General features: G+C 45.2%; 1 protein-coding gene across 10 annotated transcripts in view; it reads right to left on the bottom strand.

The window, feature by feature from the left end:
• CFAP251 (cilia and flagella associated protein 251) overlaps window positions 1-12,271 on the bottom strand; it is an 85,281-nt gene that overhangs the window by 55,734 nt on the left and 17,276 nt on the right. For 5 of the 10 annotated variants that reach the window (XM_028830013.2, XM_077955486.1, XM_077955484.1 and 2 more), the window contains 2 exons: window positions 4,790-4,901; window positions 4,465-4,545 (listed from right to left, as the gene is read on the bottom strand). In XM_028830013.2, the coding sequence (XP_028685846.2) occupies window positions 4,465-4,545; window positions 4,790-4,901 (193 nt within the window). Of the gene's footprint in view, window positions 1-3,935; window positions 4,014-4,464; window positions 4,546-4,789; window positions 4,902-12,271 lie in introns of all 10 variants that reach the window. The other 5 variants (XM_077955482.1, XM_077955485.1, XM_077955487.1 and 2 more) reach the window with 2 other exon arrangements.

The following is a 12,271-nucleotide window of genomic DNA, read 5'->3' as shown; positions in this document are numbered from 1 at the left end:
AAAGGATAGAAAATACAGAAAAGAAAATAAAAGACCAGTGGGACAAGACCAGAAAAGGTCTAACATATATGTAATTGGAGCCCCAGAAGGAGAAGAAAGAAAGAATGTGGCAGAAGAAATGTGTAAAGAGGTACTGGCTGAGAATTTTCCAAAACTGAGAAGAGATATAACATCCCAGGTTCAAGAAATCCTAAAGGATAAACTTTACAAAAATCAACAACAGGCCAGGCGCGGTGGCTCAAGCCTGTAATCCCAGCACTTTGGGAGGCCGAGACGGGCAGATCACGAGGTCAGGAGATCGAGACCATCCTGGCTAATACGGTGAAAACCCGTCTCTACTAAAAAACACAAAAAACTAGCCGGGCGAGGTGGCGGGCGCCTGTAGTCCCAGCTACTCAGGAGGCTGAGGCAGGAGAATGGAGTAAACCTGGGAGGCGGAGCTTGCAGTGAGCTGAGATCCGGCCACTGCACTCCAGCCTGGGCAACAGAGCGAGATTCCGTCTCAAAAAAAAAAAAAAAAAAAAAATCAACAACATACCCACATCCACATAGACACATCACTGAAAAGCTGCTGGGGTTGGTGCAGCAGTGGCTCACACCTATAATCCCCGCACCTTGGGAGACTGAGGTGGGAAGGTCACTTGAGCCCAGGAGTTTGGGCAGCCTGGGCAACACAGCGAGACCCCATCTCTACAAAAAAAGAAAAAAAATTAGCTAGGTGTAGTGGTGCTACCTGGGAGGCTGAGGTGGGAGAATCACTTGAGCCTAAGAGGTCAAGGCTGCAATGAGTGGTGACTGTGCCACTGCACTTCAGCCTAGGTGATGGAGTGAGACCCTGTCTCAAAAACAGAACATAACAACAACAACAACAAAATCCTGCTGAAAACCAAGGGAAAAATCTGTAAAAGCAGCTGGGGGCCAAAGAGAGAGACACACAACATTCAAAACAGGGATTGACAGCTGACTTTTCAACAGAAACAGTAGAAACCAGAAGACAACAGAATCACATCCTTGAAGATATGAAGTGCTAAAAGAAAACACTACCACTCTAGAATTCTATACCAAAGGAAAATCTCCTTCAAAAATAAAGACTTGTCCATGAACATTCACAGCACCTTTATTTTTAATAGCCACAACCAGGAAACAACCCAATGTCCATGAACAGTGAATTAATAAGGTTACATACCTATTCAATGCGCTACTATTCAACAATAAAAAGGAATACACTACTGGTACGTGCAACAAAAAAACTGAGTGAAAGAAACCAAAGCTCTCTGTAAATGGAGTCCATTTATTATACATGAAATTCTAGGAAAAGCAAACTGATGAACAGTAATCAGGATGGTAGACATTAGGAGATGGATGGAGGAATCAGATCATACCTTGAAGGCCACATGTCATGGAATTTTAATGTTATTCTGAGGACAATGAGAAGTTACTGAAGGATTTTAAGTACAGGAGTGATGCAATATTTTAATTATTTAAAATAACTCTCTGGCTGGGCACAGTGGCTCACACCCGTAATCCCAGCACTTTGGGAGGCCAAGGCAGGCGGATCACAAGGTCAAGAGATCGAGACCATCATGGCTAACATGGTGAAACCCTATCTCTACTAAAAATACAAAAAATTAGCCGGGCATGGTGGCACGTGCCTGTAGTCCCAGCTACCCGAGAGGCTGAGGCAGGAGAATCGCTTGAACCCAGCAGCAGCAGGTGGAGGTTGTAGGAACCGAGATTGCACCACTGCACTCTAGCCTGGGTGACAGAGTGAGACTCCATCTTAAAAAAAAAAAGAAAATAAAGAAAATAAAACAAAACAAAAAACAGTCTGACTGCTGTGGGAAGATTGTTAGAGAGTGAAGAGAGAGTGAAAGCAGAAAGACCAGCAGGCCAGATGGTGCAGGTAGAGGTGACTGTGGCCTGGACTAGGACGGTGGCAACAGAGGTGGAGAGATGAGGGAAGATTTTAGGGTATGTCTCGGAAGTAAATAGCCTTGGGAATAGATGACAATACCCAAGAAGAAAGCATAGCAAGAAGAGGGCAGGGTGTGGTGGCTCACGCCTGTAATCCCAACACTTTGGGAGGCTGAGATAGGTGGATGGCTTGAGCGTAGGAGTTGGAGACCACACTGGCCAACATGGCAAAACTCTGTCTCTGTAAAAAATTTAAAAAATTAGCTGGGCATGATAGTGTGCACCTGTAGTTCCAGCTACTCAGGAGGCTGAGGTAGGAGGACTGCTTGAGCTCAGGAGGCAGAGGCTGCAGTGAGCTGGGATTGCGCCACTATACTCCAGCCTGGACAACAGGGAGACCCTGTCTCAAAAAAGATTTTTTACGTTTTAATAATTTTAAATTTAAATCACCATGTGTACTCAGCAAGGTTGCAAGGTACAAAATCAACACACAAAAATCAGCTGTCTTTTTATACACTAGCAATGAACAATCTAAAAAAGGAAATTAAGAAAACAAATCCATTTAAAATAGCATCAAAAAAACACAAAATCCTTAGGAATAAATTTAACCAGGAGGTGAAGACTTGAGCTCTGGAAATTACAAAACATTCCTGAAAGAAATTAAAGAAGACATAAATAAATGGCGAGGTGTCCCATGCTCATGGATTAGAAGACAATGCTGTGAAAACGATGACACCACCCAAAGTGATCTACAGATTCAATGCAAAATCGCTATCAAAACCCCAATGGCGGCCGGGCGCGGTGGCTCAAGACTGTAATCCCAGCACTTTGGGAGGCCGAGACGGGTGGATCACGAGGTCAGGAGATCGAGACCATCCTGGCTAACACGGTGAAACCCCGTCTCTACTAAAAAAAAAAAAACACAAAAAAACTAGCCGGGCAAGGTGGCAGGCGCCTGTAGTGCCAGCTACTCGGGAGGCTGAGGCAGGAGAATGGCGTGAACCCGGGAGGCGGAGCTTGCAGTGAGCTGAGATCCCGCCACTGCACTCCAGCCTGGGCGGCAGAGAAAGACTCCGTCTCAAAAATAAAAAACAAAACAAAACAAAACCAAAAAAAAACCCCAATGGCGTTTTTTGCAGCAATAGAAAAACTCATCCTAAATAGCCACATATGGTTGGTGGCTACTGTGTTAGCACAACCTTAAGGAGGAAGAAACATTTTTTTAGGGGCAAGAGGAATATTGGGGGGAAAGGAAAGAAGATGGACATATGGCTGCATAACCATATTTCCCTGGCTGAGTCTAGTCACCCAAACCCTCTGGGATTTAGATCCTGCAAGTCAGGCATGTACTTATCACAGTGCCTGGCACAGAACAGGTACTCGATAAATGTATGACAAATGAAGCATGCAAGGATGAATGAGACAAGTCACAACAGCAGGGAGCAGCGACCCAGGAAATAAGGAGACCTGATGGAAACTTACTGGGTGTCCTTGGCAAGTCACCTCATGTAAGTTGGGAGCAATAATAATAACTTCCCTATACTCCTCAGAGTTAGTTTTACAAGGTTCGAAGCAGTTAAAAGCACACTTATAGAATAAGAAAGACTGCCAGGTGGGTGATTTTAGACAAAGTATTTAATAATTAATGGTAGTATTCCACAGATATTAATATCTATTTTGCTAGCATGTTTGCATGGATTATGTGAGATAATGTAAGTAAAGAATTTAGCAGACTCTGGAACATAAGTGCTTGAAAAATATTAGCTATTATAGTCAAGTAAAATGAATCAGGAAATGAAAGGGTTTTTAAAGCTCTACTGAGGCCGGGCGCGGTGGCTCACGCCTGTAATCCCAACACTTTGGGAGGCCGAGGTGGGCGGATCACCTGAGGTTGAGAGTTCGAGACCAGCCTGACCAACATGGAGAAAACCCATCTCTACTAAAAAATTACAAAATTAGCCAGGCGTGCTGGTGCACGCCTGTAATCCCAGCTACTCGGGAGGCAGGAGAATCACTTGAACCTGGGAGGCAGAGGTTGTGTTGAGCCGAGATCGTGCCACTGCACTCCAGACTCCAGCCTGGGCACCAAGAGCGAAACTCTGTCTCAAAAAAAAAAAAAAAAAACACTGTTATGCAGCATAACGCAACTCCCCTGAAACAAAAAGTAGGTTTTGGCCCAGCATCAGTGGAACTTTGTTTTTGTTTTTGTTTTTTTGAGATGGAGTCTCACTTTGTCACCCAGGCTGGAGTGCAGTGGCATAATCTTGGCTCACTGCAACCTCTGCCTCCCAGGTTCAAGCAATTCTTATGCCTCAGGCTTCCAAGTAGCTGGGACTATAGGCATGTGCCACCACGCCCAGGGAATTTTTGTATTTTTAGTAGAGACGGGCTTCACCATGTTGGCCAGGCTGGCCTTGAACTCCTGACCTCAAGTGATAACCCACCTCAGCCTCCCAAAGTTCTGGGATTACAGGTGTGAGTCACCACGCCCAGCCTGGCCTGGCACCCATATAACTTTAGTTGATGTTTACAGGCTCCAGTGGAACTCACCTGAACACCGTACTCTTTGGGGAGTTCGAGAGTGCATGCTGGTGTTTCCACTGCCAAAGTCCACTTCCAGATGCACACCTTCTGTAGGTGACAGCAGAGAGAGGGGCATGAGAAGTTCTTTGAAGTCTGCTAAAGTAACTTACACCTCTTGTGGTGACCCCAAAACTTCAAGTAACTAAGGACAGAGGCCCGGACTCTGTGCTGTGGAGTCTGGTCTTTTGAGAACATCACAAACATCATGCAGCCTGAACAGAGCTGCCCATGGGGACACACTGGACAGGTCGGCCAGCTCGCTGAAGTTGACCCAAAGGGCCAGGGCCTTTACCTGGACTTCAGCATCTGAGATGGTTGCCAGATACTTGGCGTCATGGGTCATGGCCATGGCCCTGATGCCGTTCCCTTCGGGGCAGCTGTCAAATATTGTGTGCACAGGAATACTGCAAAACAGGACAAGGTGGGTGACACTTGCTGAGGTCTCCCTGGCTTCCCAGAGAGGCCCAGGGCAGGTCTGAGCTCAGCCCAAACCTCTCCAAAACAGAACAAAATGTGATCTATCCATACAGTGGAATCTTTTTGAGCCATAGAAGGGAATGAAGCACTGACACATGCTATGATATGACATGGATGAGCCTCGGAAACGATGCTAAGTGAAAGAAGCCAGGTTCAAAAGGTGCAGAGTGTACGAGTCTACTCATATGAAATGGCCAGAATAGGCAAACCCATGGAGACAGATAATGGGGTGCAGGGTGTCCTTCTGGGGTGGTGAAAACGTTTTGGAACTAGATAGAGATAATGGTTGCATAACAGTGTAAATGTATTAAATGTCACCAAACTGCAAGCTTTAAAATGGTCAGTTTTATGCCATGTGAATTTAACCTCAACAACAATAGTAGTCAAGCCTAACTCAAGGCAATGGGCCTGCTGTTTGCCCTCTTCACAAGCTCTAGTTTCTCATTCACAAGGTACCAGGCACTGATTCTGTGCCAGGTTGTGCCTGGCAGGAAGGATGTAGTATGAAAAGATGACTAGGACAACATCCCAGCTCACAGGGAATCAGGCACTCTTCTGCATAGGTGGGAATGCAAAGGAGCAGCACCTTTCTAGAAGCAGTTTGGCTGGATCTATCAAAACCTTCAATGCATACACCCTACCGCCCAGTCACTCCACTCTTACGACTTTTTCCTAGGGAAACCATGGAAAAAGTAAACAAAGGTCAATGAAAATTCATAGTCATCGTAGTACTACTCTAATAGCAAAAATCAAACAACACAAATGTCCCTTAATATACCACACATGAATTGTTTGAAAAGATATTATAGTATAACCACATGATAAGAAACTAGGTTGGGCACGGTATTGCACACTAGTAATCCCAGCACTTTGAGAGGCTGAGGAGGGTGGATTGCTTGAGCTAAGGAGTTCGATATCAGCCTGGGCAACATGGCACAACCCTGTCTCTACCAAAAATAGAAAAATTAGCCAGGCATGCTGGCATGCACCCGTGGGCCCAACTACATGGGAGGCTGAGGTGAGAGGATCACTTGAGTCCAGGAGGTGCAGGCTGCAGTGAGCCAAGATCATGCCACTGCACTCCAGCCTGGGTGACAGAGCAAGACCTTGCCTCAAAAATAAATAAATAAATAAATAAATAAATAAATAAATAAAATAATAAGGCCAGCGTGGTGGCTCACACCTGTAATCCCAGCACTTTGGGAGGCCAAGGCAGGTGCATCACCTAAGGTGAGGAGTTTGAGACCAGCCTGGCCAACACGGTGAAACCCCATCTCTACTAAAAATACAAAAAATTAGCCTGGTGTGGTGGCAGGAGTCTGTAATCCCAGCTACTCAGGAAGCTGAGGTAAGAGAATCACTTGAACCGGGGAGGTGGAGGTTGCAGTGAGCCGAGATTACATCATTGCACTCCAGCCTGGGCAACAAAAGCGAAACTCTGTCTCAAAAAAAAAAAAAAAAAAAAAAAACATAAAAATTAAAAATAGAAATAAAAATAAAAACTTTGCTGCCTTCAAAAAGAATGAGGTAGATTGGGAAAGTGACCACAATTTGTGAAAAAAGCAAATTGCAAAACAATTGCATCATCCTAATCGTGTGTGTGTGTGTGTGTGTGTGTGTGTGTGTGTGTGTATTGAAAAAACTCCAGAGGAACAGACTGCAAACTGTAAGCAATGGTTCCTCTGGAGATGGGGTTTGGGTGAGGAGGAACTTTTATTTTTTGCTCTTACACTTCCATACTGTGTTACTGACAAGACCTTAGAACTGTATGATTCCGACACAGCCTTGAAATACCCAGAATTAGATGACACGTAAGTATCTCAGACAACCAAAGCACAGAAGCAGTGGAAGCGAAGATGGAAGTTGTAATGCTTGGGTTGGGGGAGGTCCACTGATTCCCACTGGAATGAAGAGAGGGTGGTAGCAAGACTTAAACCAGGAATGCAGGCCGCATGGTTCTTTTCTTTTTGATTATGGAGTCCTAGATACAGTGAAGATAAACAGGCCTCAGTACGTCTGTACGTCACACCAGGGTCCCAACTGGCTGGCATCAAGTCTGTGTCCCAGCTGAGGACTTCTCTGGTTCTCTGTCACTTGAGAAACTTCATCCCACTGAGAAGTAGCCCCAAAAATTCACCTGGGAAGGCAATCCCAAAGTGACTGGAAATAACACAGTAAAGTCCTTAGTGAGAAAATGTATCTTATCCTTGGAGATACTTGGAATTGAATATAGAGAAGATGAAGTCAGTCAGACCTGCATTATTAACATAGTTGTGATAAGAGAATTTGTTCATTTTTTAGGAATTTGTAATGTTTAAGTGAATTTGACATACCTCAGAGTTGCTAACAGATTAGATTTGTGATGCTAATTTAAAATATGTAGTTGATTTAGATTTGTGATTTTAAATTAAAATCGTAATAGGTTTATAGGCAATATTAGAACACTTAAGGAAACTTAAGATTTACCATATTTATGTCTAATTTACTAGATTTGCAGTAATTAAGTACTATGAAAGATTTGTTAATCAGACTACTAAAAAACTTAATGAAACTGAGTATCTTAAATATCGAAATGCAGTTTTAAATGTTTAAAAGGAGTTAATAACCAAATGTGTAAGTGGGGCCAAACATTAATCAAAGCCTCCTCAAAGGTGATTGCAAAAATATGCTAGATTTATAAACAGAGTAAGATTTTTAAGTTGAGCGAAAAACTGGAGGAAGAACTACGGTTTTTAATTTATCACTAATAAAATGAATACTAATCCTAAAACCAAAACAGCCTCTGAATAATCTTTTCTGGGTCCCAAAGTAATTACTTGGGATATCATAAAATTCATATTAACATAGCATTTGCATTATTAACCACAGATATGCTTTACTGTGCAGTTTTTTAAAAAAATCACTGCCCTCAAGTGGCTTCGTGTCTAGTAGAGACACAGTTTCACAAATAAGGAAAAAACAGCAGCTCAGCATCATAACAGAGCAGCTCTGTGTGGTGAAGGTGTCGGTCAGCAAAGGCTTCAGAGACAAGACACACCTGAAGGACTCCGACTCTTCTGCTGGCCGACTTCAGGCTTCTACTGCATGAGATAATACCTTTTCCTTGTGGTTAAGTTGGATGTGCCATTACTTGCAGCTGAGAGCATGTTAGCAGCTGCAGACGGCTACGTGTGCAGGGAGCAGGCATTTCACTTTCTGGGGGAAGTGTCTGCACGGCCCTAATGCAGGGTGCGTGTTCCCTGTAGCATAAGCTGATCTGACAATGGGCAGTTTCTAAAGGGTTTTAATCAGGGTGGCAACACAATCAGATTTACGTTTGGGAAAAGATCACAGCAACCATGTTGTGGAGAAAAACAATATGAAGATATCCATATACATGTGTTTAAAACAAAAGCAAATGTTTTGGAAGGAAACACATCAAATTGATTACCTCTAGAAAGAAGACTAGGATCGGAGATGGCAGCCAGTGCTTTCCATGAAAATGTATCGGTTTTCATTAATTTTTTTTTTTTGAGATGAATTCTCGCTCTGTCGCCCAGGCTGGAGTGCAATGGCACGATCTTGGCTCACTGCAACCTCCGCCTCCTGGGTTCAAGCGATTCTGTCTCAGCCTCCTGAGTAGGTGGGATTACGGGCACCATTATGCCCGACTAATTTTTTTTTTGTATTTTGTATTCTGTATTTTTGTAGAGACGGGGTTTCCCCATGTTGGCCAGGCTGGTCTCGAACGCCTGACCTCAAGTGATCCACCCGCCTCGGCCTCCCAAAGTGCTGGGATTACAAGCGTGAGCCACCATTAAATTTAACAGTTTTCTATTAAAATGTCCTAAAATCATTTTTTAACAAATTAAGCAGATGAGCCGGGCATGGTGGCTCATGCCTGTAATCCCAGCACTTTGGGAGGCTGAGTCAGGCAGATCACTTGAGCCCAGGAATTCGAGACCAGCCTGAGTAACACGGTGAAACCCCATCTCTATTAAAAAAATACAAAAAAAATTAGCTGGGTATGGTGGTGTGCACCTGTGGTCCCAGCTACTTGGGAGGCTGAGATGGGAAGATCATCTAAGCCCAGGAGGTAGAAGTTGCAGTGAGCTGAGACTGCGCCACTGCACTCCAGCCTGGATAACAGAGTGAGACCCTGTCTCAGTAATAATAATAATAATAACAATAACAACAACAGATGAGGCTGGGTACAGTGGCTCACAGTTGTAATCCCAGCATGTTGGGAGGCCAAGGCAGGGGATCACTTGTACCTAGGAGTTTGAGACCAGCTTGGGCAACATAGGAGGACCCTGTCTCTACCAGAAAAACAAAAAAAATTAGCCAGGCTCAGTGGCATGTACCCGTGGTCTCAACTACTCAGGAGGCTGAGGTGGGAGGATTGCTTGAGCCCTGGAGGCCAAGGCTGCAGTGAGCCACGATCACACCACTGCACTCCAGCCTGGGTGACAGAGTGAGATCCTGTCTCAAAAACACAAAAACAAAACAAAAAATCAGATGAAAGAGCATACATTGTTTGGTCTATCCATACAATGTAATGTGATTCCGCCATAGAAAGGACACGTGCCACACCACAGATGAACCTTCAAGCATGATGCTAAGTGAAAGAAGCCAGACACGAAGGCCATGTGTTGTAGGGATGTGAGATCAGAGAAGCCACAGGAAATGAAGTGTTAGATGACACAGAGAAGTCAAGTCACATGAGGATCAAGGTTGGGTAATGCGATCCCCTGGAGGTCACTGGTCACCTGCGGGAGAGCAGTTTCTGTGTCCCCCACTATAGAACATTAAACAGAACTTCTTCCTAACCTCCTCATGCATCTGGACTCACTTGTTGAACTCTTCCCTCCCACCCATCTACCCAACTAAGCCCTAACAGTCTTGTCAGTGAATCTGACTGCTCTCTGCCTCAGGCCAGGAGTTAAGAAAGAAAACCCATCTAGGATCCTCTATTATGGTCTGGTGCTGCGCTCCAGCGATCCTCACAACATCCTGTGCACTGGATTTAATGGGCTAAGTGGCCCCTCCAAACTCAGGCCCACCCAGAACCTCAGAATATGACCTTATTTGGACACAGGGCCTTTGTGGATGTAGTTAGTTAAGATGAGGTTGTACTGGACTACGGTGGGCCCCAAATCCAATGCCCAGGGTCCTCAAGAAGACACAGATGGATGCATGGTGGGAATGCCATGGGAAGATGGAGGCAGAGATTGAAGGGATGCGTCCACAAGCCAAGGACACCAAGGGTCACCCACAGCCAGCAGAAGCAAGGGGAGAGGCCTGGGACAGATTCTCCCTCACAGCCCCCAGAAGCAGCCAACCCTGCCGACACCTTGGTTTCAGACTTCTGGCCTCCAGAACTGCAAGAGAGTATATTGTTTGAGGTAATTTGTTACAGCAAGGAAAGTAAAAAACAGTAGACATCATTATTCTTTTTTCACAAATGGGAAAGTTACTTTCTTCTCTGGGCCTCCAAGTCACACAGCAGACCATGGCCGAGCAGGCATGGAAGCCCAGGTGGATGCCAGAGCCCACACTCACACCTGCCTCCTGCCACCTGCTCTTTCATGTCCCTCTGAAGTCCCCTGGGCCCCTTCCCTTCTTCCCTTCCAGTTCTCCTACCCAGGCAAGCCACCACCAGTCACATTCCCTGTTCTTATTCCCCCTCTGCCCAGCACGGCTAGACAAGCATCACCACGTTCCCCCACCCACCATCTACTTCAGGCTCATGCTTTTTGTCCCCAACCAGGCCCTCCCTGAAACCCTACAGCTCCTTCCCTTCATTTGGTGGACCTCTACTGCATTCTCATCGATTACACAATGTCATATCCCACAGCCCAAACTACCAGCCCCATTTCCAATGTCCTCGGCAGACAAGACGGCCTCCTGCTTGAGAGCTTTCACACAAGGTGGCGTGCTCAGTCCCGCAGGAACCCCCAACTGCCTCGACATCTTCTTGTCCAGCACTTTGCAAACTATCTGTGGTGAAAGGTATTTTTAAAAAACTTTTATTCCACTGCAGACCAATGCATATTTTTTTTCTTGAGACAGGGTTTTACTCTGTCACCCTGGCAGGAGTGTAATGGCATGATCATGAATCACTGCAGCCTCAAACACCTAAGCTCAAGCCATCTTCCCGCCTCAGCCTCCCGAGTAGCTGGGACTACAGGCATGCACCACCACATGTGGCTAACTTTTAATTTTTTGTAGAGACAGTCTCACTATGTTGCCCAGGCTGGTCTCAGACTCCTGGCCTCAAGTTATCCTCCTGCCTCAGCCTCCCAAAGTGCTGGGAAGCTCCCAAAGTGCATGAGTCACTGCACCCAGCCCAGATCAAATACTTTCACAAAATAAAAATACCATAGCAAGAACAAATTGCTATAAAAGTTCCCAAAGGCCCCCTCTCATTTTCTGTACTTTCTGTTCAACATAGCCCAGGACCGGCTGACAGATCAGCTCAGCCTGCAGACCACACTTTGAGCAGGACTGCTCAAGCCCACGGAAATTCCACCATTCCTTGTCTGATGCACTATCAGAAAAGGAACCAGAAAAGGTAGAATTTTATGAGTTAGGAAGAAAGGCAATACAGGATGACAACCTTGATACCAGAGAGGCTCTCCATTCAGTCTGCCTCCAGCCGGGGAAGGAGGAGAGTGAGTTACAGAAGCAGATACAAGGAGAGTACAGAACCCCAGCCTTCCAGATCTAGCTCCAGTAGAGAGTTTGGGGGCTGTCAACCTCCCCTCACCACCTGGACTGGTTTATCTGACGTTTGATCGAAGTGAGCATGCCTTTTACCCCCAGGTTAAGAAGGCCACTGTAACTCATTTCTTAGACACCAGAGTGTTTCAGAAGGCCGGTAGGCTTATCACGAGAAAACCATCCGAACAGTCCAGTAGATGGAGATCCTACCAAATCCCTGACCTGTACTCCTCAAAACTGTCAGTCATCAAAAATAAGGGAAGTCTAAGAAATTGCCATAGCCAAGCAGAGCCTAAGGAGCCATCACAGCTAAATCGAATGTGGTCTCCTGGGTGGGATCCTGTTTGTTAATAATCATGTGTCAATCATGTTCATGAATTATAGCAAATTGATCCTACTAATGTAAGATGTAACTAATGTGGGAATCTGGGTGTGGGGTATATGGGAATCCTCAGTACTATCTTCCCAATTCTTCTGTAAATCTAAAACTGTTCTAAAAATAAAAGTCTGTTAATTTAAAAAAGAGAGAAAGAGAGGCCAGGTGTGGTGGCTCATGCCTATAATCCCAGCACTTTGGGAGGCCGAGGCAGGAGGA

Source organism: Macaca mulatta, chromosome 11, assembly GCF_049350105.2.
Source record: "Macaca mulatta isolate MMU2019108-1 chromosome 11, T2T-MMU8v2.0, whole genome shotgun sequence".
In the NCBI taxonomy this organism is placed as follows: domain Eukaryota; kingdom Metazoa; phylum Chordata; class Mammalia; order Primates; family Cercopithecidae; genus Macaca; species Macaca mulatta.
This window is presented reverse-complemented; position numbering and strand designations above follow the sequence as displayed.